The sequence below is a fragment of the Ammospiza nelsoni genome, chromosome 7 (genome assembly GCF_027579445.1).
Source record: "Ammospiza nelsoni isolate bAmmNel1 chromosome 7, bAmmNel1.pri, whole genome shotgun sequence".
Lineage (NCBI taxonomy): Eukaryota > Metazoa > Chordata > Aves > Passeriformes > Passerellidae > Ammospiza > Ammospiza nelsoni.
Window position 1 is genome coordinate 7,521,884 of NC_080639.1, and position 24,403 is coordinate 7,546,286.

At 43.8% G+C, this 24,403-nt stretch overlaps 1 protein-coding gene across 2 annotated transcripts in view; it reads left to right on the plus strand.

Annotated features, from left to right (window-relative positions):
• The window catches only part of ADARB1 (adenosine deaminase RNA specific B1), a 67,042-nt gene extending 45,644 nt beyond the window's left edge, over positions 1–21,398 (plus strand). For both annotated transcript variants that reach the window (XM_059475728.1, XM_059475727.1), the window contains 3 exons: positions 7,355–7,536; positions 12,744–12,922; positions 15,498–21,398. In XM_059475728.1, the coding sequence (XP_059331711.1) occupies positions 7,355–7,536; positions 12,744–12,922; positions 15,498–15,674 (538 nt within the window). In that variant the 3' untranslated portion in view covers positions 15,675–21,398. The remainder of the gene's footprint in view (positions 1–7,354; positions 7,537–12,743; positions 12,923–15,497) is intronic.
• The last annotated feature ends 3,005 nt before the right edge of the window (positions 21,399–24,403 follow it).

Sequence of the window (24,403 nt, forward strand, 5' to 3'; positions counted from 1 at the left end):
CCAAATGAAAAATAGAGGAGGAAGGTTATATAATGGCTTTGTTCCTTTAGTCTTGTCTCAACTAATCACCGTCTCTACTGAAGGAAGATGTTTTATTTTAGTTTAAATACCCCTAACATAATTGAGTAGTGCCTTTCAGAAGCTAGGACAGGCAGCTGGGGAAAGGTAATTCTATAAAAATGACATTTTGGCCTACTTTATAATACTTTGAGTAAAATTCACCAAATAAATCCCCAATTTCATGCCAGGGGCTTTTCCCAACCACATTCTTTTATCACATTGTCATTGCAAATATATTTTTAAAAAGCCAGTTGTTGGGCTAGAACACATTTGACTCTTTTGTTGATTGTGTGTGATGCAGAACAGAATCCATCTCTCACTTCCATAGCTAGCTGTCACCTCTCCTTGGGGCTAATGGGAATAATTTTGTTTGTGCCAGTGAAGGAAGCAAATAGAACCCCTTGACACACAACAAAGACTTTAGGACGGGTAAGGAGGCCCAAATTTTCTTTTTTCTTTTTTTTTTTTAACATTGCCCTGACATGTTTTGTCCATTTGCATTTGAGAGAATGCCTTGCTCCATAGTGTCCAGCAGTCAGTCCTCCAGAATGCCTCAGACCCTGGAATTTCCACTGAGCTTTCCCAGAGGTTCACAAGTCACGGCCTGGCAAAGATGTGGATGAATTTGGGGTGTGGGATTGCAGTTGTATCAAACCACTTGTGCCTCATCTCTGTGGATTATCTGGATAATCCAAGTTGCTGTTTCCAGCCTTTGGGTGCCTTGCTGCAGTGTGCTGCCCAGCACCCTCCTAGACCTGGTAGGAACATCCAAGAAAAGTTGTGAGAAATGTTTGAGGGCCATGAGTGTAATCCCACTTGGACTGGAAGCATTAAAACAGGATTTTATTTTCATTAAAACAGGATACTCTTTTCCTAATTGTACTCTTGTCCTGGTGTGTTAGAGCTTGGTGGCTCTGCACTAAGGTGTTAGGGTGGTTTCTGACCTGAGTTAACATAAATATACATGCATTTGTTTTAAATTATCCTGGCCTGCTGCCATGCTACTTCACAATGTTGACTTTTGTCATTTTTCTTTTGATGTGTTTTTCTGCCCATATTTTTGCTTTCACATAATTACCTTCTCAGTAAACATTCCAGTTAATGGCTAATGTCCTGCTGAGAAGCACAAAATTCCTTATCACAGTTTCTTAGAAAAGCTCTAGGAGCTGAGAAGAACTTTTCTCAGTTGAGTTGTTAAAAGGGAAGTCTGCTTTAAAGAAGAGAAAATATTATTCTGATAAATTATTGTGTAAAAGAACATCACACACCCATCCACTGGGCTTTTGTGCTCATTCAGAGATTTGGGAAATCCAAACAGACCTTTGTAACTCAATCTTTCTCTTTCTTTTTCCCCAAAAGTGAGCATTTCTCCTTGCCAGTTCTTAACCCAGTGGCAGTAGCTGATGTGAATTGCAGTGCATGGTGGCTTTGTGGCACTGGCGTGAAATACCTGAGGGCAGGTGGTGAGAAATGACTACCCAAGGTGTACCATTATGGAACCTCTCAGCTGAGCTCACATGTGTTACAATTTGGTTTAAACCAAGAAGAACAAAGAAAACTAAGTCTCTGTGTGTAAAAGGGGCAGAACTTTGAATGTTCTAAAAATACCCAAAAAATGTGATTAAAACCAGAGGAGGTTAGATCTTGGTACCAAAAAAAATGATGTATTTTATTTAATAGTAAAAGAGGCAATGAGAAAGAAGGAGGAAAGAAATAAATAAAGAAGTGTGTATGGGGGGTAGGAGAAGAGTGACAGGGGTTAGGTAGGAGTGTGTCACCCTTCTGAGGGTCCCAATGATGCCTTGTTGCTCCCCTCCATGTGTTCTTGGTGGCGAGGGTCCCCTGCAGCCCTGAGAGGTACAGAATGCAGTGGACGAATGTCAGTTTTGGGCAGGTGGGGATGCCCAGGTGCCTCCCTTGCAGGGGGCCAGTTGGACACTGTGCCTTGCAGGACTCTGGGTGTGTTGCAGCATGTGCAGGGTCTGGGGACCCCTTTGGGGGAGCTTTGATGGGCCATGACACCCCTCAGCTGTCCTGCAGCTTCTCCTGTGGTGAAGGTGAGCTCTGCACAGCAGAGGGTGGCATTGCTGCCTCTGAGCAGGGGCTTTGTCACCACACAGCCAAACCTCTCCTCCCTCCTGCCTTGGGTGCAGGGTGTGTGCCAGCCTGGCAGCTGATGGCCCCAGGGCTGTGCTCTCCACCCACAAGCTGTGCTGAGCTTGATCCATTCCTCTGAATGTCTTCTTCACCCCCCAGCCCAGACCTGAGTCACTTTATCTTATCAACATGCACTCCAGGCCCCCATTCAGGGTTCTGGTGGTTTTCTCTGCAGCTTTTACACAATTTGCTGTAATAGGCAAAGGTCCTTCATGAAGGTGTTGAAGTCATAAACTATAACACTTCAGTCTCCAACAACATGCAGGCAGCAAATCCAGGCAATGCCAGAAAAGCTGGGACAAGGCAGAGCTGTGTGGTTGCCTGCCTCAGTGCAGCTACAAGGGGAGAACTTTTCATGTCTATAACTGCAAATCTGAAATGGTGTTTTTGAGAAGAGCTGCTGTCAAAGACCAGAGACTTCCTGCACTTATGGTTTGTAGTGTGGGCTGCTGACCCAGCCACTTGATTTAAAAGCAGCTCTCACTCCTTGTGAAGGTACTGCTGCCTGTTTACAGTTGTGGCTCTTGAAGAGCAGTGGTCACAGAGAATTAATCTCTTTAGGAGACAGAGAGAAATGAGGTTTCAAGTTGTGCCCTCTGCATACCAGAAGGAAAAGTGATTTCTGGGGTATTGCTACATCTTCTACAGTGTCACCTTCTCTCACTTGCCATCAGCTGCAAGTAAACACTTGTGATAAATGAAATGGCAACTAAATAATTTTCATATCTTCATAGTAATTGTTGTTTATAAATAATATTGATATGAGAAGCTCTTTGAACTGTAAACACTTGTCAGGTTTTGCCTTGTTCAAGTGGTTGCAGGAGACTTATTTTCCTGAGATGAGTTTTGGCACCAGTTCCATGTGGACACCATTGTCAGTCACATGTAGTGACTCCCCTGCCCTCTGCTCCTCTCTGCATGAAAATCAGTAACTAAAATGTTTGATATTAACATCAAGTTGTATGACTTACTCCTGTTAGGCCTCCCTCAATTCTGCCTTTTGTGAAAAATAATGTGAATAATAGAATTTCTGTGCCTTTTGCATTTGGAAAGTTCAGAGGAGAATTTTTACCTGGAACATTTATTTTTAACTGGTTTTATTTTTGGCAAGAGGTGCTACCAGCACACTGTGAAAGGGCTGCTGAGAGTTAAATTTTGCTTACCTTCTCATGTGTCAAGAGCTGTGAAATCAGCTGCATTTCATGAAGAAATCCACAGACATTTAGGAACCCACTGTAGACACCCCTGAGCAGATGGTGGTCCAACATTGCAAGGAGGAGAGGACTCCTCTTGATTTGGTGTCAGTCTCTGCTTTCTCCACCCTCTTTTTTTAGTGCAGTGTGCTTGAGAACAGCAGAAAGGCTGAGGAAGTGCATCCATCCTCCAGACTGTTATATGAACAAGATATACAGCAGTGCTTATAGAATAAGAAAACCAGTGAGTGTGACAAATGTATAAAATTGAGATTTTTCCCACTGAGGTGCTCATCTATAAGGCACTGGGTGAGCACAGTACACAGAGTAAATAAATTCCTCTGTGTAAATGGACAGGAGTTGAACACAGACCATGTGCATTGATCTGCAAAGGTGTTGGGATGTACTGGTTTGAAGGAGCATTTCCCAACACTGTCCTTCTACTCCAACAGTGAAAGAATCACAGTTAGCTGTACCCCAGCTCAGATCAGGGCACCTCTGTTTAAATGTTAGCAGTTGGAATGTATATCTTGTGGCTATTTATACCCATCTAAGAGTTTGCACTTTAAATGTCATTACTTTAAGGTAAAGTTTTTGGAGGTTGTCAGAGAAAATTCTTGTAGTAACTTAAAACCAGAACACTCAGAACATGTTAAATACTGTCATAAGACAATTTTTTTTGCTTACCTTAGACAAGCATTGCAGGTGTTTCCAGTGAGAAGGTGTTCATTGGGAGAGTTTCCCTGGGTGTTCTTTCCCATCTGTAACTCTGCTTTACATGCCTTACTTGAGGCATTTCAGTATCTGTGGATGTGATGCAGCATTCCTGTGTTCTGCTCATGCTCATTCTTTAGCACCCAGGTTTGGGTTTGTAAGCTTTAGGTCACTTCACTTAACTCTTCTCTGATGCTATTTTTAATGTGAAGAAAAAAAAAAAAATCAATTGTTTAAATGCTCCACTGCAAAGACAACACTGACTTGAAGTTTTCTGCAATGCATTTTTCTGCTCTGCACTGCATGGTTTGTAGTTAAATACAGCATTTGGCCCCTTAATTCCAAAAGAAATGTTGCTTTCAGTAAAGGTTAATGCTATTTTGGCAGCAGTTGTTGGTGTGAGTTCTGACAGTCTGTGTTTGTAAGCTGGAGGATGAGGCAGTTTTACCACTTCTGGAGGTGATGCCTGTGGCCTTTTGAAAACTGATGTGTGGTGGTGGTTCCTTCTCAGTTTATATTCATAAAAGTTGTTAGAGTGTACATGCTGATGGAAGTGAGATATTACTGTTTGACAGAAGTACAGGATAAAAAAGGAGCAAGAAGAAAGAAGGAAAGGACTGCAGGGAGACTTTCACTCTGCTATGATCTGCAGAACACAACCATGAATCTGCCAGGGAGAGGCTGAGGGATCTGGGGGAGCTCAGCCTGAAGGAAAGGAGGCTCAGGGGTGGTTTTCTTCCTCTCCACACCTCCCTGGTGGGAGGGCAGAGTTAGCTGAGGGTTGGTCTCAAGGGACAGGACCAGAGGAAATGGCCTCAAGCTGTGCCAGGTGAGGCTCAGGTTGGATATTGGGGAAATGTTTGGCCAGGCACTGGAACAGGGTGCCCAGGGAAGTGCTGGAGTGTCCCTGGAAGTGTCCAGAAGGTGTGTGGCAACTGGGAACAGAGGTGAACAGGATGGTGCTGGACAGGGTTAGTGCTTGGACTTGTCCAGCCTTAGTGATTATGTGATTCTTTTGGATTTCATCTTTGTCTCTGCACTATAACCAGTTCCTGATACAACAATACATTTCTGTAGAGAAGCAGATGTTCCTCTATTATAACATGAAATTTAAAGCTAGTTTTTTAAACCTGACCACCACCCAACCCTGCCTACTGAATCTGAAGAGTTTTGGTTGGTGAGTGGTTTGTGCAGTGCTTGCACAGCCCCCTGCTCTGAGCCCAGCACGAGTGTGTGCTGGGGGCCAGAGGGGATTCAGCACAGCCCAGAAAAACAGTTCATACAGTTCATGTATAACATCAGTTCATGCAGTCCTCTCTGCAGAGCCTTACTCAGCTCTCCTCACTCCTCGTCCTCCTCTAACCAGAACTTGACAAGACAAATGTCAGCTTTCATTTTCTGCACCACAGAAGGTCACCAGCTGTGGGAGGAAGCAGCAAAACACGAGCTCTGGAAATACTGAAGTCAGAAGTAAGGAAAAGGGTCTGGCTGAGGGATTATTTATAAGGGCTTGCCAGAGGAGTGCTTTGGCCTATTTTAAAATGTCTATCATCACTTGAGCACTGATCATGTAATGTAAAATGGGATGTGCCTTGTCTTTGCAATGCTCACTCTTGAATTCTCTTTCCAGATGTTTTTTCCATAGTATTACCTGTGTCTGTAGCAGTCAGAAAGGTATATTGGTCCTGGGAAGCAATAATTTTCACTTGATATCTTTAATCTGACACTTGGTTGTTGATTGTGTTCTCAGTCTTCTAAAAAATATGCCTTTATTCTGTGTAAAATGCACTTCATATATTAGCACAGTATTTTTATTCACTTATTAAGGCCAGGTTTTTAATGATGGGTGAGTAAATTAATGAATATTGCCTCCATTTTCATCATCACTAAAGATATGCAAAGAAATAATTTCTTTGGATTAATCTTTGTTTTACCATATTTATATTTTTTAAAAAGAAGCACGTTGCAAGTCCTGAAGTGTAGTTCAGTTATTGCAGTAGTGAAACAGTTGTGGTGTGGAGTTCTTAGCCTAAAAGGATGCTGAAATGTATCCTGCCCTGCACAAGCTGCAGGAAACACTGTTAGCAGCATCAGAATTCCCTGTTTCCATAGGAGAACCTTGCAGCCTGGTATAGCATGGGATTTTTAATAAGGACAACCATTCTGTGCTCCTATGTTTTATCCAAGCACCAAAGGAAACTTTTCCTGCTGCTTGTGTCTGGCTTTTGCAGTTGTACTCCAGCTCCAGGTTGGACAGGGCTTGGAGCAACCTGGGATAGTGGAAGGTGTCCCTGCCCATGGCAGTGTTTAAACTAGATTATGTTTAAGGTCCCTTCCAAGCCAGACCATTCTGAGATTCCAAGACTGAGTTATGCTATGTTCATTGTGCCTCAGTATTCCTCAGAGCAAGGCAGTGAAAATACTCTGCAGGAGATGTTGAGGTTTTCAAAAGTATTTTGTGTGACAGTTACAGAGACACTGAGAGTCAAAACTTTGTCAAATGAGCACAATTAAAAAAAAAAAAAATTATCACAAGCAGGATTTTGCTCCTAGGCATTCTGTATCCCTGCCACCAGACCTGATCCAGTATAAATCCCAGTGCTCAGACAGGGATTTATGTTTGGAATCTGTGGAGTATCTAAAGGGAGCAAGGACTGTATGCATTCTTTGTGTGTTTTAAGTTTTCATATTCAGTTTTGTCCCTGCCCATGGCTATGGCAAGCCAGTGCTCATGCCCTTTCTGTCAGCAGGGTGTTGCCATTGGGCCAGGGTTTGAAGGACAGGCTTTTCCTTGTGGTGGTGAGGTATGGAGGTATTGCAGAGAATCCTTGTTGTGCTCTGGGAAGGATACTCTTCTCCCTGCCAGGTGTCTTCTGCCAGTATCAGCTGCTGTTTCTGGTGAATATCACCATTGAATGATCCTGTCCATCTCTGGCATTAGAGTGCTGGAAAATGCATCACCAGGCATGTTAGCAGGGGTACAAGTTACAGAGTGCTCCTGTTTTAGGTCATTTTACTCAGGATTACACTGAGTGTCCCCCAAGCTGATCTCTGAAATTCTGGCAGGTGTCACAGCTTATCTACCATGGTCATGTGCTGGTCAGGAGGAAGGGTTGAAAGTCTGGTCCATTGTGATTAACTGCTGTTATGTCTGGCAGATGTTACTTGTTTCATTAAAAAGAAAGTGTTTTTTTGTTTTTTGTTTTGTTTTGTTTTTCCCTCCCTCTTAGGTGGAACGTATTGGGTATTCAAGGAGCCTTACTTAGCCTCTTTGTGGAGCCAATTTACTTCTCTAGCATCATCTTGGGGAGTTTATATCATGGGGATCATCTATCCAGAGCCGTTTACCAGAGGATAGCAGAGATAGAAGATCTACCACCTCTTTATACACTCAACAGACCTTTACTTAGTGGCAAGTATCTAATGGAGAAGGCCGTGCCGGTAACTAAGTCTGTTCCAGTAGCTTTGTGATTTTGTAGTTCTCAAAACCTTGCAAACTGTGTGCTGTGAGTAAACTGCTTGCTGCTTGCAATAGAGAAGCTGTGGTCAAAATATAATACAGACACCCAGTTAGAAATACCATAGCAAGGACCTTTAAAAGTTGGGAAGAGCTGGGGGATGAAACTTGGGGTGAGTTTTCACACCATGCCTGTCTGGAGCATGCCCAGGGAGATGTGAGGAGAGTTGAGGGCTTAGGGAAATTTCCTCCCACCTGTGGAATAATGTGTTAGCACTCACTGTCACTTCTCTTGCACTGCACATTTTTGTTGAGTGGTCCCTTCATCTCTCAGTATGCCAGCGTGTTTCACAATTCAGAATGGACAGAGATAACACCTCACCTGTCTTAAATTCTAAAATGGCTTGTTACAGTAATGCTCTGAAAGCTTTAAAACTGAAATCTCATCCTCCCTCTCACTCACTGTGTTTATTGCTTTGTTCTGTAGAGGTTAGCTTTTGGCATGTGTTTATTTTCCAGGGAAGAAAAAGCAGCTCATAATTTTGAAGCATGTTTAAAGTTTGACATGATTTTTTAAAAAAGATTTAGGGAGGGAGTGGGGAAAAAAGCATTGTGAACAATGAGGATTTCTTTAGGTAAGAAAGATAATTTTTGGTAAGGATTCTCTGAACTAGGATGTATAAAAATGTTAAATAATGTATTTGTCCTTATATTAGCAAGTAAGTAACAGTTGTAACACTGTACCAAATATCTAATAGTTTTATGGGTATAGTAGCTGGTGTATGGACTGTTTTTGCCTGATTTTGGGGAATTTTTATCAGTCCTTCATGACAGCAGGTTTGTGGCAGGGTGAGAAGCATTTTTGTTATCCTTTTCACAGCATGTAACAGTACCTTGTCGTCTTGAAAATCATCTTTCTGCTATCATCCATTTCCCATGAAAGAGAACCATCTGTTTAAACAGTTGAGCCAGGACTTGCTGTGCAGCAGAGAGGGTCTGGAAATGTTCTCAGCTGTGGAGTTTTCACAAAAATACACATCTCAAAAATGTACAGCAAGGTTCTTTAGGAGCTTGGGTAGAGAATTGTGTTGATGTATTGTCTTTTACTGGTTCAGTCTTGAAAGCTGATTTCCTGACCTCTGCTGTTGGATTCAGCTGGGGCATTTGTGTGGCTGCCCACGTGCTCTTGGATTCACATATTTTTCAGTGTATTCTTAGCTAGAAGAAGCATGGCAGAACTACCTGTCTCCAGTTCTGTGTTCTTGCTTGTATCACACACACACCCCTCTGAGATTTATTTGCACCAGGGGGATGAACTAGAACAGAAATACCTGTGTTGCCCCACTGTCCTGCCTGTTTAGCTGAGAGAGCACTGTAAAAACAGGTTTTCTTCCTCTAATAAAGCAAATTTTATGTCTGCTAGGGCACCTGCAGTAAGTTAAAATTATTTTGAGGTACTGTTTATATTGCTAAAAACTGTCTTTTTATAATCTTTGTTTCTTTATAAGAGACTTTTATGTGGCCCTTTTGGCAGCAGATTGAATCCTAGAATCATTAAGGTTGTAAAAGACCCCAAGGTCATTGAATCCAACCATGAGCCCAGCACTGCCCTGACCAGCACTAACACATCCCCATATATTCAGTTTCAGTGGGAAACAGGCATACCAGAGCAGATGTTTTTCAGCTGAGGGATGCAGGAAATCTGTCTGTTCATAGAAAACTCCCTCCTGTGCTGACTCTTGGAAGCCTTGGTTTCAGGATTCAGCTTTTGAGGGCAGTTGAGCTCTCCCTGAGAGGTGACTTGAAGAGAAGACAGGTTTGAATCTTGTAAATTTGTAGAATAATCTGAAAAAAAATTGATTTCTCAGTCAGAGTGAGGGTGCTTGGATAAATCAGCCAATATCAAGTTGCCCATGTGCAGGGTGACCTGCACAAACTCTTTTTGAGGGGGAGCCACTGTGGGAGGTGGGCATGCAGAAGTTCACCTGGGCTGAAGCCTGAGTCAGGTTTGAGAGATCTTTGTGTTTACAAATCCTTAACACATCTTTCAGTTTTTCATTCCTGGTTCCATTTTTTTTTAAAAATGCTTTCAACTTTCTGCCATCCACAGCCTCCTTGAGTAAGGAGGACTATGGAATGTACAGGAAAGGTTTGTGCAAGGAATTTCCTTTCTGCTAATTTCCTCAATTAGATGTTCCTCACTGCTCTGTGAGATCCAGGCCATAAGCAGTGATCATGACACTCAGTTTTCTATGCCTCTCAGATATTTCTTCCTACATAAATCCTGTTTTTTGCAAGCTGAAGTGTCCTAGTCTCCTTTGTTGTTCCTTGCACAGAGACCCTTTCACATAAAGGATCATTTTGCAGCCCCATTTTTGTGCTAGTGAGAAATTCAGGATAGCAGTAGCTGAAATTCAGGATAAAGCAGCAGTACTAGTCCATGTAGTGGCATAAATTCTGTTCACTTCCCTGATCCTTCACTGATAATTCCTGACCTTCACTTTGATTGCTGTTGGTGACTGACCTGACCTTTTGGTAGAGCTGAATATTAGAAACTAAAATCTCATTCCTGAATTCTAATATAGAGCTCCAAGTCCAGCAGTCCTTGTGCAAGATTGCTTTGGGTTTTTTCTTAATATGCGTTGCTTTATATTTATCTGTCAAGAATTTAATCTCTCTTTTTATTGCCTAGACACCCAGTATGGCAGGTTTTTTCTGCTACTTTTTGCTATTGCTCCTCTTATTGCTGTTTGAAAATAATTTAGTGTCATTAGTGATCCTACCTCAGTTTTCTTCCCCCCCACACATCCCAGGTCTGCCCTGAGCTGGAGGTTCTCCAGCTGTGTCCACTCTTCCCAAAGAGGTCATCTTTATCCAAGTGTTAGTGAATTTGTTTTTAAGGTAGACAAAAATAAATCCTCCAGCAGAACTTCTGGTGATTTTTTATTTGCCTGTTCCCTTGGTACCTTATCCTCCTGTTCACATTGGTGTTTTGCAGCTTCCTGTGTCCTTTTTCATGAAGCTTGTTTTAGCTCTCTCCTCAAAGAACTGTCAAACTTTATTATTTATATAAGCAGTGGCACCAAGAGCTGTGACCTTTGCTTTTGTTTATTATATCTCTTTGTAATAATACTCAACAATAAGTTCTGAGCAAGGTTCTCTAAATAGCTTTAGTTCTATGAGTTTTGAAAGAAGAGTAAAATATTTGATTTTCTATCCTAAATTTCTGTTTCTAATCTAAGCATATTGTGCTGTATTCATGTCTAGATTTTCATGGGGAAGATAGGACCCACCTAAAGGTTTATCAAATGCTTTGATTTTGAGATGACCTTTATTCCCTGCCCTTGCTACTTGTGATCCACCATCACAATGACATCTCTCCAGGATTCTTGCATGCAAATAAGCAGCTGAATGGGTTGTTATTAATTAAATCTATTTGAAATTCTAAATCTGGGTTGGTTTTGGTGGTTTTTAAAAATATTTAATTAATTCATCAAAAACCAAGGAATAGAATCATATAATTGCAGTGGAAATGTAGTGCATGCTGGATGTTCAGCTTTCTCATCTTTATTTGATTTGTTTGTGGGACTGGTTGTGATATCACAAAGCATTTTGGAGTACTTGATGACCTCTGTCTGATCCCTGTACTTGTTTAATAGTGTATGGAATGAAAGAAAAGGTAGTAGCATAGATGTCATTTAAGAAAAAAAAAGACAAAAAAATTGTCATGTGGCATCAATTTCTTAGCACTTTTGCCTCAGTACTTTTGGTGAAACCAACTTTTGTACCAATTCTCAATTTTTTCAGCCTATATTTTAAGAAAATGGGGAATAGTAGGTTATTTTCTGTTATTATTTAGTTAATTATTTCTCATCAGTCATAGTGACAAGATTGATCCAAACCAAGGCTAAAAATACAACAGCTTCAGTAGTTTATATTTCAAAGGGTTTCTTTGTTTATTAAATGAGGAATTGATGATAGAGAGCAAACTGCATTTTGCTGGGTCATTCTGACCTTGCCCACTCTCAGTGCTGGGCCAGAGGTGCCATGAGACTGAGCCAGGTGAGCCAGTCCTGCTCCCAGGTGCCCAGCTTTATTGGGTTGTGTTCCAGATATCAGCCAGAAAGGCATCCTGCTGTGTTGCTCATGTTCAGTTTCCACAAATTCTTTAGATTTTATTAAGTGTAGGACCTGGCCTAACAGTGAAATAAGTTCTCAGTGGGAGCTGCCTTAAAGTAAAAGTGGGATTTATATTTACTAGAAAGAACAAATTGCCCTGGTGCTTTGTTGTCTCCTGGTGAGGTGACTGAGACATCCTAAACAGAGTTTTGCCACCCCTGCAGTGTCTGAGGAGTTACACATGCATGGCAGCAGCTACTGTGACCTTCATTTTGTATAGTCCATCTTTGGGGTGTTGTGAGGAATAAATCCTGCCCTGGGCAGGCAGCCAGACTCGGTTTGCACTTGGGTTGGATTGTGGTGGCTTTGCTTCTCCATCTCTGCAGGTAGAGCCATAGTTGGAAGATGTTAACCTAATTTAACACCTGAGCAAAGTGATTTGAGTCCTGTTTGGAATCCTGTGATTCCCTGTCTCTGGGCTCAGTGTGCAGCACTGGCCTGTGGAGTGGGGAGACAGCTGGAACACAGTGGATTTGTGCTGGAAGACCCAAATGTCTGCCAGCTCTAGCTTTGTGGAGGGTGCTGAGCATGGGGCTCGCTTTCAGTGGAATCACAGGATGATTTGTGTTGGAAGGGACTGTAAAGCACATCTCATTCCACCCCCTGCCATGGGCAGGGATACCTTCCACTATTCCAGGTTGCTCCAAGCCCCATCCAACCTGGCCATGAACATTTCCAGGGTTCATAGTCATTTGGAAGTGAGGTGAACCCCATGAACTCCTGCCACGGAGCTCTCCATGACCCCCACTGCCAAGGACGCTGCTTCTTCCAGCAGTGCACACTTGCCCTGCTGGGAGGGACAGAACTAGAGACCACTTTAGCCAGAATGAGAGTGAGATGTCACTCTGTGAGTGGCTGAGAAATCTGCAGGAGAAAACCCTCAAAATAAAAGATCTGCTTCTAAGTTTGTTTGCCCTCCAACCCCAAACCAAAAGCCAAGCATTTGTATTTATTATCATCATTAAACACCACTTTTCTTTCAGGTATCAGCAACGCAGAGGCCCGCCAGCCAGGGAAAGCCCCCAACTTCAGTGTGAACTGGACAGTGGGTGACTCAGGCCTGGAGGTCATTAATGCCACCACGGGCAAGGACGAGATGGGGCGCGCGTCGCGCCTCTGCAAGCACGCCTTCTACAGCCGCTGGATGCGCATCCACGCCAAGGTACGGCCCCGGGGCACCCTGACACTGCTCAGGGCTCAGGGGAACACCTCCGTGGGCTTTGGGCACTCAGAAATCTGCTGTGCTTCTGGGCTTGCTCAGCCTGTTACAAGCTGAGCCTCCTGTTAGAGCCACACAATCATTAGAGCTGGAAAAGCCCCTTAAGATGGTCAAGTCCAGCCATCAACGCAGCACCACCACCGTGTTCGCGTTAAACCGTGTCCTCTAACACCACATCCCATGGGATGGTGAACCCTCTACTTCCCTGGGCAGCCTGTTCCAGTTCTTTACAACCCTTTCAGTGGATTTTTTTCCCCTAATACCTAGTGAAATCCCTAATATCTAATTCTCTAATATCTAATTCCCTAATATCTAAAGAATTCTCTAATATCTCAGTCTGTTTTAAGCTGAGTCTTGTGCTTTCCCTAATATCTAATGCATTCCCCAATATCCAATGAATTCCCTGGTATCTCAGCTTGTTTTAAGCTGAGCCACAGAATCATTAAGGCTGGAAAAGACCCCTAAGATGGTCAAGTCCAGCCATCAATGCAGCACCACCACCATGTTCATGTTCAACCATGCCCTCTAGCACCACATCCACATCAAATGTTATTGGAACACTTCCAGGGATGGTAAACCCACTGCTTCTTTGGGCAGCCTGTTCCAATGCTTTACAACCCTTTCAGTGAAGTTTTTTTCCCTAATACTTAATTCTCTAATGAGTTCCCTAATACCTCAGCCTGTTTTAAGCTGAGCCTCGTGTTTTCCCTAATATCTAATGGATTCCCTAATATCTAATGAATTCCCTAATACCTAATTCCCTAATATCTAATTAATTCCCTAATATTTCAGCCTGTTTTCAGCTGAGCCTTGTGTTAGAGCCACAGAATCATTAAGGCTGGGAAAGACTCTTAAGATGGTCAAGTCCAGCCATCAACGCAGCACCACCACCATGTTCACGTTAGACCATGTCCTCTAGCACCACATCCCCAGGGATGGTGAGCCCACTGCTTCCCTGGGCAACCTCTTCCAATGCTTTACAACCTTTTCAGTGATTTTTTTTTTTCCCCCTAATATCTAATGAAATCCCTAATATCTAATTCTCTAATATCTAATTCCCTAATATCTAATGAATTCTCTAATATCTCTGTCTGTTTTAAGCTGAGTCTTGTGTTTTCCCTAATATCTAATGACTTCCCTAATATCTCATTCCCTAATATCTAATGAATTCCCTAATATCTAATTCCCTGTTATTTAATGAATTCCCTAGTATCTCTGTTTTAAGCTGAGCTACAGAATCACTAAGGCTGGAAAAGCCCCTTAAGATGGTCAAATCCAGCCATCAATGTAGCACTACCACCATGTTCACATTAAACCATGCCCTCTACACCACACCCTTTTCAGTGATTTTTTCCCCTAATATCTAATGAAATCCCTAATATCTAATTCCCCAGTATCTAATGAATTCCCTAGTACCTCAGCCTTTTTTAAGCACAGCCTCATGTTTTCACTAATATCTAATGAATTCCCTAGTATCTAATGGATTCCCTAATTCCTAATTCCGTAATATCTAATTAATTCCCTAATATTTCAGCCTGTTTTAAGCTGAGCCTTGTGTTAGAGCCACAGAATCACTAAGGCTGGAAAAGCCCCTTAAGATGGTCAAGTCCAGCCATCAACGCAGCACCACCACCATGTTCACGTTAAACCATATCCTCTAGCACCACATCCCCAGGGATGATGAACCCTCTACTTCCCTGGGCAGCCTGTTCCAATGCTTTACAACCTTTTCAGTGAATTTTTTTTCCCCTAATACCTAGTGAAATCCCTAATATCTAATTCCCTAATATCTAATGAATTCTCTTAATATCTCAGCCTGTTTTAAGCTGAGCCTCGTGTTTTCCCTTCTATCTAATGAATTCCCTTCTATCTAATGCATTCCCCAATATCTAATGAATTCCCTGGTATCTCAGCTTGTTTTAAGCTGAGCCACAGAATCATTAAGGCTAGAAAAGACTCTTTAGATTGTCCAGCCATCAATGCAGCCCCACCACCATGCTGACATTAAACCATGTCCTCTAGCACCACATCCCCAGGGATGATGACCCCACTGCTTCCCTGGGCAGCCTGTTCCAATGTTTTACAACCCTTCCAATGAATTTTTTTTCCCTAGTATCTAATCTAAGCCTTCCCTAGTGCAACTTAGGGCCAGGTAGCTGCTGCCTCATGCAGTAATGGAGAAGAGCAGTGTATTAACTTACTTTTTAATGTGATGCTGTCTGGTCCAAAATGCATATTCCTTGGTTTATAGCTGAGTAAGCAAAGGATGCTGTTTTCTTTGAGCTTGCATTTGCATTTTAATTTATTTGGAAGGATAATCCCATTTTCACTGCTGAAGTTTCACTCTTTACTCTCAGGAAGAAAACTTCCAGTAATTATGCCTGTGGCTTTTTGGCCTCAAGGTTTTGTTTGATGGATCTTTACCTTGTTTTAACATTAGCTGTTTAAATACTCACTCTGGTGCTGTTTGGCCTAATGGGGTCTTGTCTCTCTCCTTGTCTTGTATCTGACCCCACAGCTTTCCTCCAGCTTGCGCTCCAAGATCCTCAAGCCCAACCTGTACCACGACACCAAGCAAGGAGCCACGGAGTACCAAACTGCTAAAGAGTGTTTGTTTAAAGCATTCCTGAAGGCAGGACTGGGAGCCTGGGTGGAGAAGCCCATAGAACAGGATCAGTTTTCCCTCACAGTCTGATTCACAAACTGCACATCACTGGTGAAGGGGAGTTGTTCTGGAGATTCCTGGTGTCCAGCGTTGCTTTCTGGCATCTCCACAGCCGTCAAAACATCTTTCTGCTCTTTGGAGTTGGGTTTCTTTGGGTTTTTTTTGAAACTTCACAGTAGCTGTTTCTGTTTTGCCTAAGTATTGAAACTCAATGATGATGCAACACATAATTGTATATTTTGTTATAGGAAAGTAATTTCTGGTGTATTTCTAGAAATACTTTTACTGTAGAAAACTTGCAGTAAGGCTGTCCTTACTGTATACAATGACTCATTTTTTCTGGGTTAAAATAATTTCTTTTTTAATTCAATGTCATCAAGTGCATGAAGAAATTAATAGTTTCTCTAGGTTTTACACCACACTTTTAGGAAGTAGCTTACTTTTTAAAAAAGAAAATAGGTGACAAAGCTGATTCTACTCCTCTGTTAACTTGTTTTTCAACTGCAGATATTTTTAGTACATAGACCACAGAGGCGGAATGGAGTCTGGACAGCTAGTTTTTTTTCCCAATTCCTTGCTCTTTAAAACCAGCTGCTGAAAATTTCATGTCTTTGATGTATGTATTTATTAGTCTGTGAGCCAGTTTTTAACATGCAGCTTTTAATTCTGTTTTTAAAAATACATTTACCTCCCATTTATACCATTGTGAAGTCTTCATTTTTTTTACCATTGTAAACTGGAAACACCAAAATAATTATTTGTAAGTTAAGAAGTTTAGTCTATCACATGCAGAAGCCTGTTTAGAAGTAGATGATTTGTGTATCCCAGGAACTCATCTGAATACAATCTTAACTGTAACAGCAATGTAACAGCTTTAAAAAAATCTGCTCATTTTAAGGGCACCAAGCCTGAGTTGCCAAAACCAGTGACTACTTGTTGGGTATTAATTGCTCTCCTCTAGAAACTCTTGTAACAGAGAAACCAATTCTTAAAACTTATTTCCTGTGAGTTATATCTGCTTTCAGCCAAGTTGTTGTGTCTGAGATTCCCTTTTGCCTTTGGGCTTTACATGTGTGATGGGCATCATGAAGCTAATTAGGTAAGTTGCTCTCAAACGTGTGTCCATCTGTTCTGACTGTTCCTTTCACAAGTGTTTTTCCTGGAGGTGTGGACACTTGTGCTTTATGTAAAAATGTAAGATGGAAGCAAGATACTGAGGTTTGATGAACTGCTGTGTAGAAGGAGCACCTCAGCCCCAGCACCCCTGGGGTCAGCAGGTCCTTGGGGTGCTGAAGACTTTGGCCAGAAGTGGGTTTACACCAATCATGAATCCTAAGGCATTTCTGCTCGAGTAGGAGCCTGTTCTCAGCTTTGAAGACCTGAAAATCACTTGTGCGTGAGTTGGAGTCTCTGGGTTCATGTCCTGGGAGGAAGACACTGAGGTGCTGACAGTGCATTGGGGTGGTGCTGTGGAAGACAGCAAGCATTCCTCTGGGAAGACAAGAGAGGCTGTGACCCAGGGCTCCCTCAAGGGGATTGATGCTTCTGGAGGTTATTGCCTTTTCCAGATGCTGGGGAGGATGCTGCAATAGAAGAGCTGGATTAATTCACCTTTGTGGTGGCTTCAGTCACCTCATTCAGCTTCTCATTAAAGCTGAGAGCACTCCCATGGCCCCTGCAGGCCAGCAGGGCTCTTGGAGTCATCATCCAACCCAGGTGCAGACTGACCTCTTCCAAAACACAAAGGAGTTCAGTTACATGTGGTCAGATTCTGCAAGCTCTGGGGCACCAGTCTTGGGATTGACCTTGTCTTGGTCACGCTGCAGAAGTTCTGTTTGGGGCTGTAACTGGGTGTGTGAACATGTTTCTTTTTCTGAGGAAAAGGTGGTCAAGCTGTGTGTGTTTCCTTGGAGTCATTGCTGCTCTCAGGTGAAATACACATTTTTAAGGGACTCATTCAAAAGTTGGCCTCTCTCTGATTTTTTTCGAGGACTAGGAAAGTAGTAGCTCAAACTAATTTTTTTAATTAAGTCAGAAATATGAACAAAATATTTAAATAGTATTATAGACCTAGATTTTTAGCTGTTGGAATGAACTATTAACATTAAACTATAATGGAAATATATTCCATGACAGAATCTTTTGACAAAGGAGTTGTGCCAGGTTATTTGTGAGGAAAAATTCTGTCGTTGGTAATTCTGGGATTTTAAAAAGAAGCTGTCCAGGGTAGTCTGCAATCCATGTCTGTCTTGTGGGAGTCAATAAAAACTGCTTGGCTTCCTTCAATCCCTTGTTCCTTCTTGTGCAGCTCACAGTGGAAGGAAGTAGGGAGAGCTCCCTGAAAATCACTGTCACTGAGCAAGGAAGGGATGGCCATGTAGGTAATCTCAAGTGATTGTAAAAAAGATCAGACACCTCAGCCTCTGGCAGCTGCCAGCTTTTGTAGGAAACCAGCTTTTGGAGACTGAGGGCTCTGGAAAACCTGGGCTGGGTAGGTGGGAACTGGCCTGCACAGGGAGGCTGTACTGCTGCTCTGGGACATGCTTCTATTCCTTTATTTTTATTTTCCCCTTATATTTGATTGAATATTTATATAATTATTTTGATTGAATATTTGCATAATTGAGTATTTGTCTCAGGATCTTCAAAGGACTTAGAGTAACAACTTTATTGTTGATGAATACTTGAAATTGAATTTAAGGTGTTTTTTTCTCCAGATGGCAGTCTGGCTTGTAGTAAAGTTTTATAGGTTAGGTAAATAGATAATTTTAAATATAGATGTTTAAAAGAAAATATGTATATATATATATGTTCTGCAGGATCATTTTAAGAAAATCTGGGCCTAAAGGTTAACACTTGAAATCTTGCTTATGGCTGTACTCAGGACTGGTAATAACTGTAGATTATTTACTGATTGTGTGAGTGTTGTTGTGTGGGAGCTTGTTAGCAGTGGGGGTGTCCAGCTGACTCTGCCCCTGGAGCACCTGGTGATGGGAACAGGGACTCTGCTGCCTTAGGGATGTACAGCAGAGGGGTTTCTGTACAGCTGGCAATTCCCATTTTCTCCTTGTCTTGGAGAAATCTTCTCATGGCTGGTCACTGCACAGGAAGCTCTGGAATGGAAGGGGTTTGTGTGCAGTTCCTCTAAATGTAAGAGAACTAGCAGCTGAAAGGCTCAGGGTCAGGGAACTGGGGTTGCTTTTCGTCAGTCCAGCTCTGGAGATGGGCTGGGAGAGCTGCAATGTCTGTGCAGGCACAGTTTGGGTGGTTGGGAGTGGGGCTCATCCCCAGTGGGCACAGCTGTGCAGGACAGGTGAATGCTGTTGAAGGGAACGAGCCATGGAGTGCCCAGGGGCACTGACCAACCCCCAAAGGGAACAGAGGGCACACAGGTGCAGGGCAGCAACAGCAGGGGATAAAAGGCTGGGCTGAAGGACAGAAGGGCAGATGCTTGCAGCCTGCTGAGGTGCCCTGGTGTTACTGTGTGTGGGCAGTGCCTGAAGCCTTCAGAAGGGGTAAGGAGTTACTCTGAAGCTTTCTGATTTTGTGTGGTGATACTCTGTGTATGGTGGCTGTCTCACTGTGACATTGCTGTGGCATATGCTGAGACAGGGCTGTTCACCAAAAGACAATCCCTGGGGAGGCCTTAGAGCACCTTCCAGTGCCTAGAGGGGCTCCAGGAGAGCTGGAGAGCACCTGGAGTGCCAGGGTAATAGGTATGGCTATAAACTAATGGAGGTTAGATTTTTGACTGGATATTGGGAAGAATTTTTTCCCTGTGAGGGTGGGGAGGCTCTAGCACAGCGTGCCCAGAGAAGCTGCCCCATCCCTGGAAGTGTTCAGGGTCAGATTGGATGGGGCTTGGAGCAGCCTGGGACTGCCTGCATGTCTATCCATGGCAGGGGGCTGGAACTGGATGAGCTGTAAGGTTCTTGCAAACTATTCCATGATTTTGTGATGCCCAAGAGTGCATGTAGCCAAGGAAAACCCCACAAGTCACTGTGCTCTCACTGCAAGTGTGCTCAAGTGAAAGCTGTTGGTTCTGAGTGTTTGGGAGCATGAGGCAGAGCCTGTGTCAGGGAGTAGTGCTGCCTTTGGAAACCAAGCTCTGGTTTTAGAAGAATTGCTAGCTAGGAATTGAGAATGTGTTCTAAGAACTGCTTAGTCATGGTCACCACATAACTAAAATGTTGAGTTTTTTAGATAGTATTAGTTTTCAAAATAGTTTTATGTCCATTCCTTAAATTATTGTTTGGAAGGCTCATGCTTGCAGAGAAGCTGCACTTTGAATTCTTTCCGATTTCATCATCATTAACTGTTCACTGTGAAAATTATTCCAAAGTTTACTGAAAAGGAAGGAGAGCTGCAATTCAGGTAGAGAGTCAGAACCAAAATCTATCATGTTATTTAAAACCTAAAACTCCACAGAAATAAAATGTATAAAATATAACTGTTCTGTCTCAGAATCACTGCCTGGGTTTTGTTGGGTTTCTTTGTCCATTTTTTAATTTGTTTTCTAATACAAAGTGTTTTCAGTTGAGCTTCACTGTTTCCACCTGGACTTTATGTGCTCCTGTTGGCAGAGGAGGTTGTGTTTATCCTGGGGCTGGAGCTAGCAGAGGCACAGAGCTTTTTGTGTGTCCATCTGAGGCTTGTGAGGCTCGTTGGGCCTGCTGCTCTTCCTTTGTGCAAACAGCTGGAGGATTTGCAGCAATTTTGGGTTGATCCCTATAGGAGAAGTTGTGTGGGTCTCTGGGCAGGCAGGCTTGGTGTTTGGAGCTGCAGGATGGGGGGTTCATCCCTAGGCAGGTGTTTGTCCCTAAAATGGGATGAACTCTGGCAGTTTTCCCTCCTCAGTGCATCCACTGGCATTGTGTGCTTGAGCCCATACAGGGCTTCCCATAAAACTGCTTTTCCTGGGAATAATGCAAACCAATCATCAGGGGCTGCAGGAACTGAGCTGGGGCTGGAGTCCTGGAGCTGGCAGGGCTGTGGGGCCCGGGGAGGGCACACATTCCTTTTTGGATCATGTCCATGTACTGTGTTTTTCTGCACCTTTCAGCCAAAGGCCTGTCCCACTACCTGCTAATGAATGGGCAATTAATTGCACCCACAGCATTTGTGTTTGCAGCAATGAGTTTTGTGGGTAGCTGTGCTTTGTTTTCTTCAGTCATTCCAGAAGAGAGGAATTGAGAGCTGTGTTTGCAGCCAGCCTCAGCAGATAGAGCAGTTTAAGTAACACCTGTTCTCTGGAGGGGAAGCTCCACAGTTGGTGTCACTGCCGTGTTTTTATGTTTGTAATATCTTCATCACTATCATACCAGTATCATTTCTGTTGCAGTTTGGCTGAGATGTCCTCAACAGGTTTAAGATGCAATGTGTGTGTGTGTGAATATGTATTTATACATCCCTGTGTATAATATTGCTGTATATTATTTGCATTGAGCAGTTACTCTTCCCTGTGTGACAGTGCAAACACATCAGCTTTACCTGCCTGGTGTAAGATTATTAAAGAACACTTTCAGATACTGTCCTTGACACTTTCTCCATTCATGACCCCAAATTTGAAGAGGAGACCTTGTTATACCTCTGGTTTGTCACTTTCCTTCCAGCATTTCTGTCCTCCTCCCAGTGTCACTGCTGAAGCACAACCCCTTGGTCGATTATTTTAAGCAATGACTGTTTTGCATACTACCTTGCTTTGTTTAAGTAATGTTTGTACAGAGATTTCAAAATATAAAGAGCTATATAATTGCTAAGTTTCATTATTATTTTTTTTATGTCAGTGTTGCTAGTGACAGCAAAACAATGAGTGAAATGTCACAAAATACTGGGCATATCCTAAAGATGGTGGTATTGGTTATGTCCTGAAGAGCTGCTAAGAGCATGGGAGAGGGGAGGGCAAGTGACAGGTCTGTGACTCCAGTGGGGACACATGGCCTGTGGCAGGGTCTGAGAAGGGCTGTGCCACCTCTGGTGTGTTTTAAAACTGGCATTTTGCACCCAAATCCCACGTGGGATCCCCAAACCTGTGGGTGGTCACCAGGGTTATCACCCCAGCACGTGTCTGCCATTGGGTTTGGGTCCTGAGCCGGTGAGCCCTGTGGGTGCCAGCACTGCCACTGCCCAAGGAGGGGACACAGCTTGGGACTCGGCTCCCCAGTGCTGCGACAGCAGGAGCCCAAACACCTGATGGCCACCTTCAGCAGCACCTCTCCCAGCAGAGCAGGAAGGTCTGCTCCAAACATGCTACCCTTGGATGCCTCTGGAGAATCCTGCTCTCAGTTTTCAGTCAAAAATGCCAGCTCAGATCCAGGGCTGCAGCGCTGCCTGAGGAGGGGCAGGGAGCCATGGACACATGGCCCCTCTGGATCTGTCACCCTGGAAGCAGGGGCACCAACTTACCTTGCATAGAAGAAATAGAGATTAAGAGAGTCAGATCCAAGAGGGTTCTGCTCCAGAACTGCTCCACAGCTGCTTGTGGGACTATCATGGGTAATAGCCTTCAGACTGATATTTGCTGACCTATCATCTGGTTTATCAATCAGTTCCTGATTGGAAGGAGGGGTAAGATGGGAGATCCCTGCATGGGTGATGCACCTGTTTAGCAAAGACCCCTTGTAAGCTCCCATGATCCTTGTGGGTCCCTTCAACTTGGAATATTCTGTGATTCTGTGACCTTTCCCAGGAACAACAGCAAGGAATGTTCTAAAAGAAGCTCCATCAGTGTGAAAGTGGTTTCTGGCTTGATGGGTCTAGGCTGGACTTGATGACTTCAGAGGCCCTTTCCAGCCTGACTGCACCTGTGGTGCTGACACTGAGCACTTGCACAGCCACAGTTTGGAGGATGCTGGATAAAGGGCACCACATGGAGAGGCAGCAGTGCCAAGAGCATCTCCTGGCTGAGGCATGTTCCCCCAGGCTGTGGCACAGCCAGGTGACAAAGCCCACCAGGGTTAATTGCCCCAGGCTCAGCTGTTGGTGCCTGGTACAGGGCAGTGATCTCCAGGGGCAGCACAGGGAGGGTGCAGGAGCTCTTCCCCTGCAGGTCAAGTTGTGTTTATTCTGTTTTGCTTGGAAATCTGTTATCTGTAGCAGATGGGAAGATTATGGGAGAGCTGAGCAGTGAATTACTGGAAGCCTGTGGTTTCCAAGGTAAGTTTTAATGGAGTTCTTTGTCACTCTCATGGAAAAACTGGGCTCTGAATTTCAGTTCAAGGCTTTGCAAATGGCCAGAATCGCTGCAATTTGCCCTGCCACAGTGGTAACAACACAGAGGTGGGACCTGCTGGTGCTGCTGCTGATTCAGCTCTTCCCACTGAGAGATCAGGCCAGACACGAGCACTTGAGCTGCTGAAAATGCCAATTATCTCCCCCCAGAGCCTGTGCTGAAGTGGGGTCTGCAAACCAGGAGATGTGCATGTCAGGCCAAGTGCAGAATTTCTGAGGACACGGCCTGTGCCTGGAGTGATGGCCCAGCTGATGCTCGCTCTGAGTTGTTCAAACCAAGGTCTGGAACAGCAGCAAACACAGAGCTCCTTCAGATGGCACACAGCAAGGACTGTGTGCTTTTGGAAAACAAACCACTGGAGTCCCAGCCATGAGAGGCCAACATTTGAAGAAGACAGCTTGGCAGGATTTCTGCTGCAGCCACTGGCACTTCTGCCATGGGGGCAAACAGCCTTTGGAGCAGGTTTGTTGAACTCACACCAGTAAGGTGGGAAGCTGTGAGCTGGCCCCTAAAGGGACCCAAGGGATGCCAATAAGAGGTAAATGCTTTTAGGGGGGCTGTGCCCACAGGGATCAAACTAGAGCGATGACCATCACACTCTGAGAGGACAGCAGAGGGTGAGATGTGTGGCTGCACAGGCACCTCTCAATTCACTGAGGCCTCTGCTCGCACAGCCCCACAGCACTGAGCCTTCCTAGGACCCAGCAGGGCTGTACTCCTCTTCTTGCAGGAATATAAAAGGATATTCATCCCCCTCTCTTCAGTGCCTCAGGTGCATGGCTGGAAATAGTGAAACCTCCCATGAGCCACAGAGGGGTGAGCCTCAAGAGACATTGTCGTCCTTGCATGGCTGTGCAGGCAGCCAGGCTGCTTTTTAAGGGAAATGTGCTTTTTCCATGGATGTTTCCAGCACTGCAGTGGGAATCTTCTGGCAGCTGTCACTTGTGGATGTTTGTACCACACAACAACAAAAGATGAACCATCCAAAAAGGTGGGATTTGGCAGCAGCCCTGAGGGGGAGCTTGGAACAATCAACAAGACTGTAGCAGGACAAATGTTGTTTGTATTACAAACCAGACCCTGATGAGACAGGCCAATTTGATTTTTATTTCTGCCTCAACATGTTATGAATCCATTTTGTAACACGGGATGGAAAATTACCCTAGGGCTGTGCTGAAAGCCCTGACATGTGCCACATGTTAAGGAGGGGAGCCCTGTCCCAGGGAGGTTTCACCTGACAGCCAGCCAGGGCAGACAAAGCTTCCACGATTTTCCCTTCTCTCTTTGCTATCCCCTCTTCTGCAGAGACATTTTTTTTTCAATGGCAAATTCTCAGATATAGAGAATTCTCAGGTTCTCAGATATAATACTGCTGCATTTGTGTTTTATTTTCATGTGAGGAATATAAAAAAGAATCCTCCCTGACTGCTCTTACAGCAGGACAGGACGCCTGATGGGAAGACAATGATGATCTTATCAGCCTCTGTTCCTTCAGCATCCCAACAAAGCCACCCACTCCCCTGCAGGT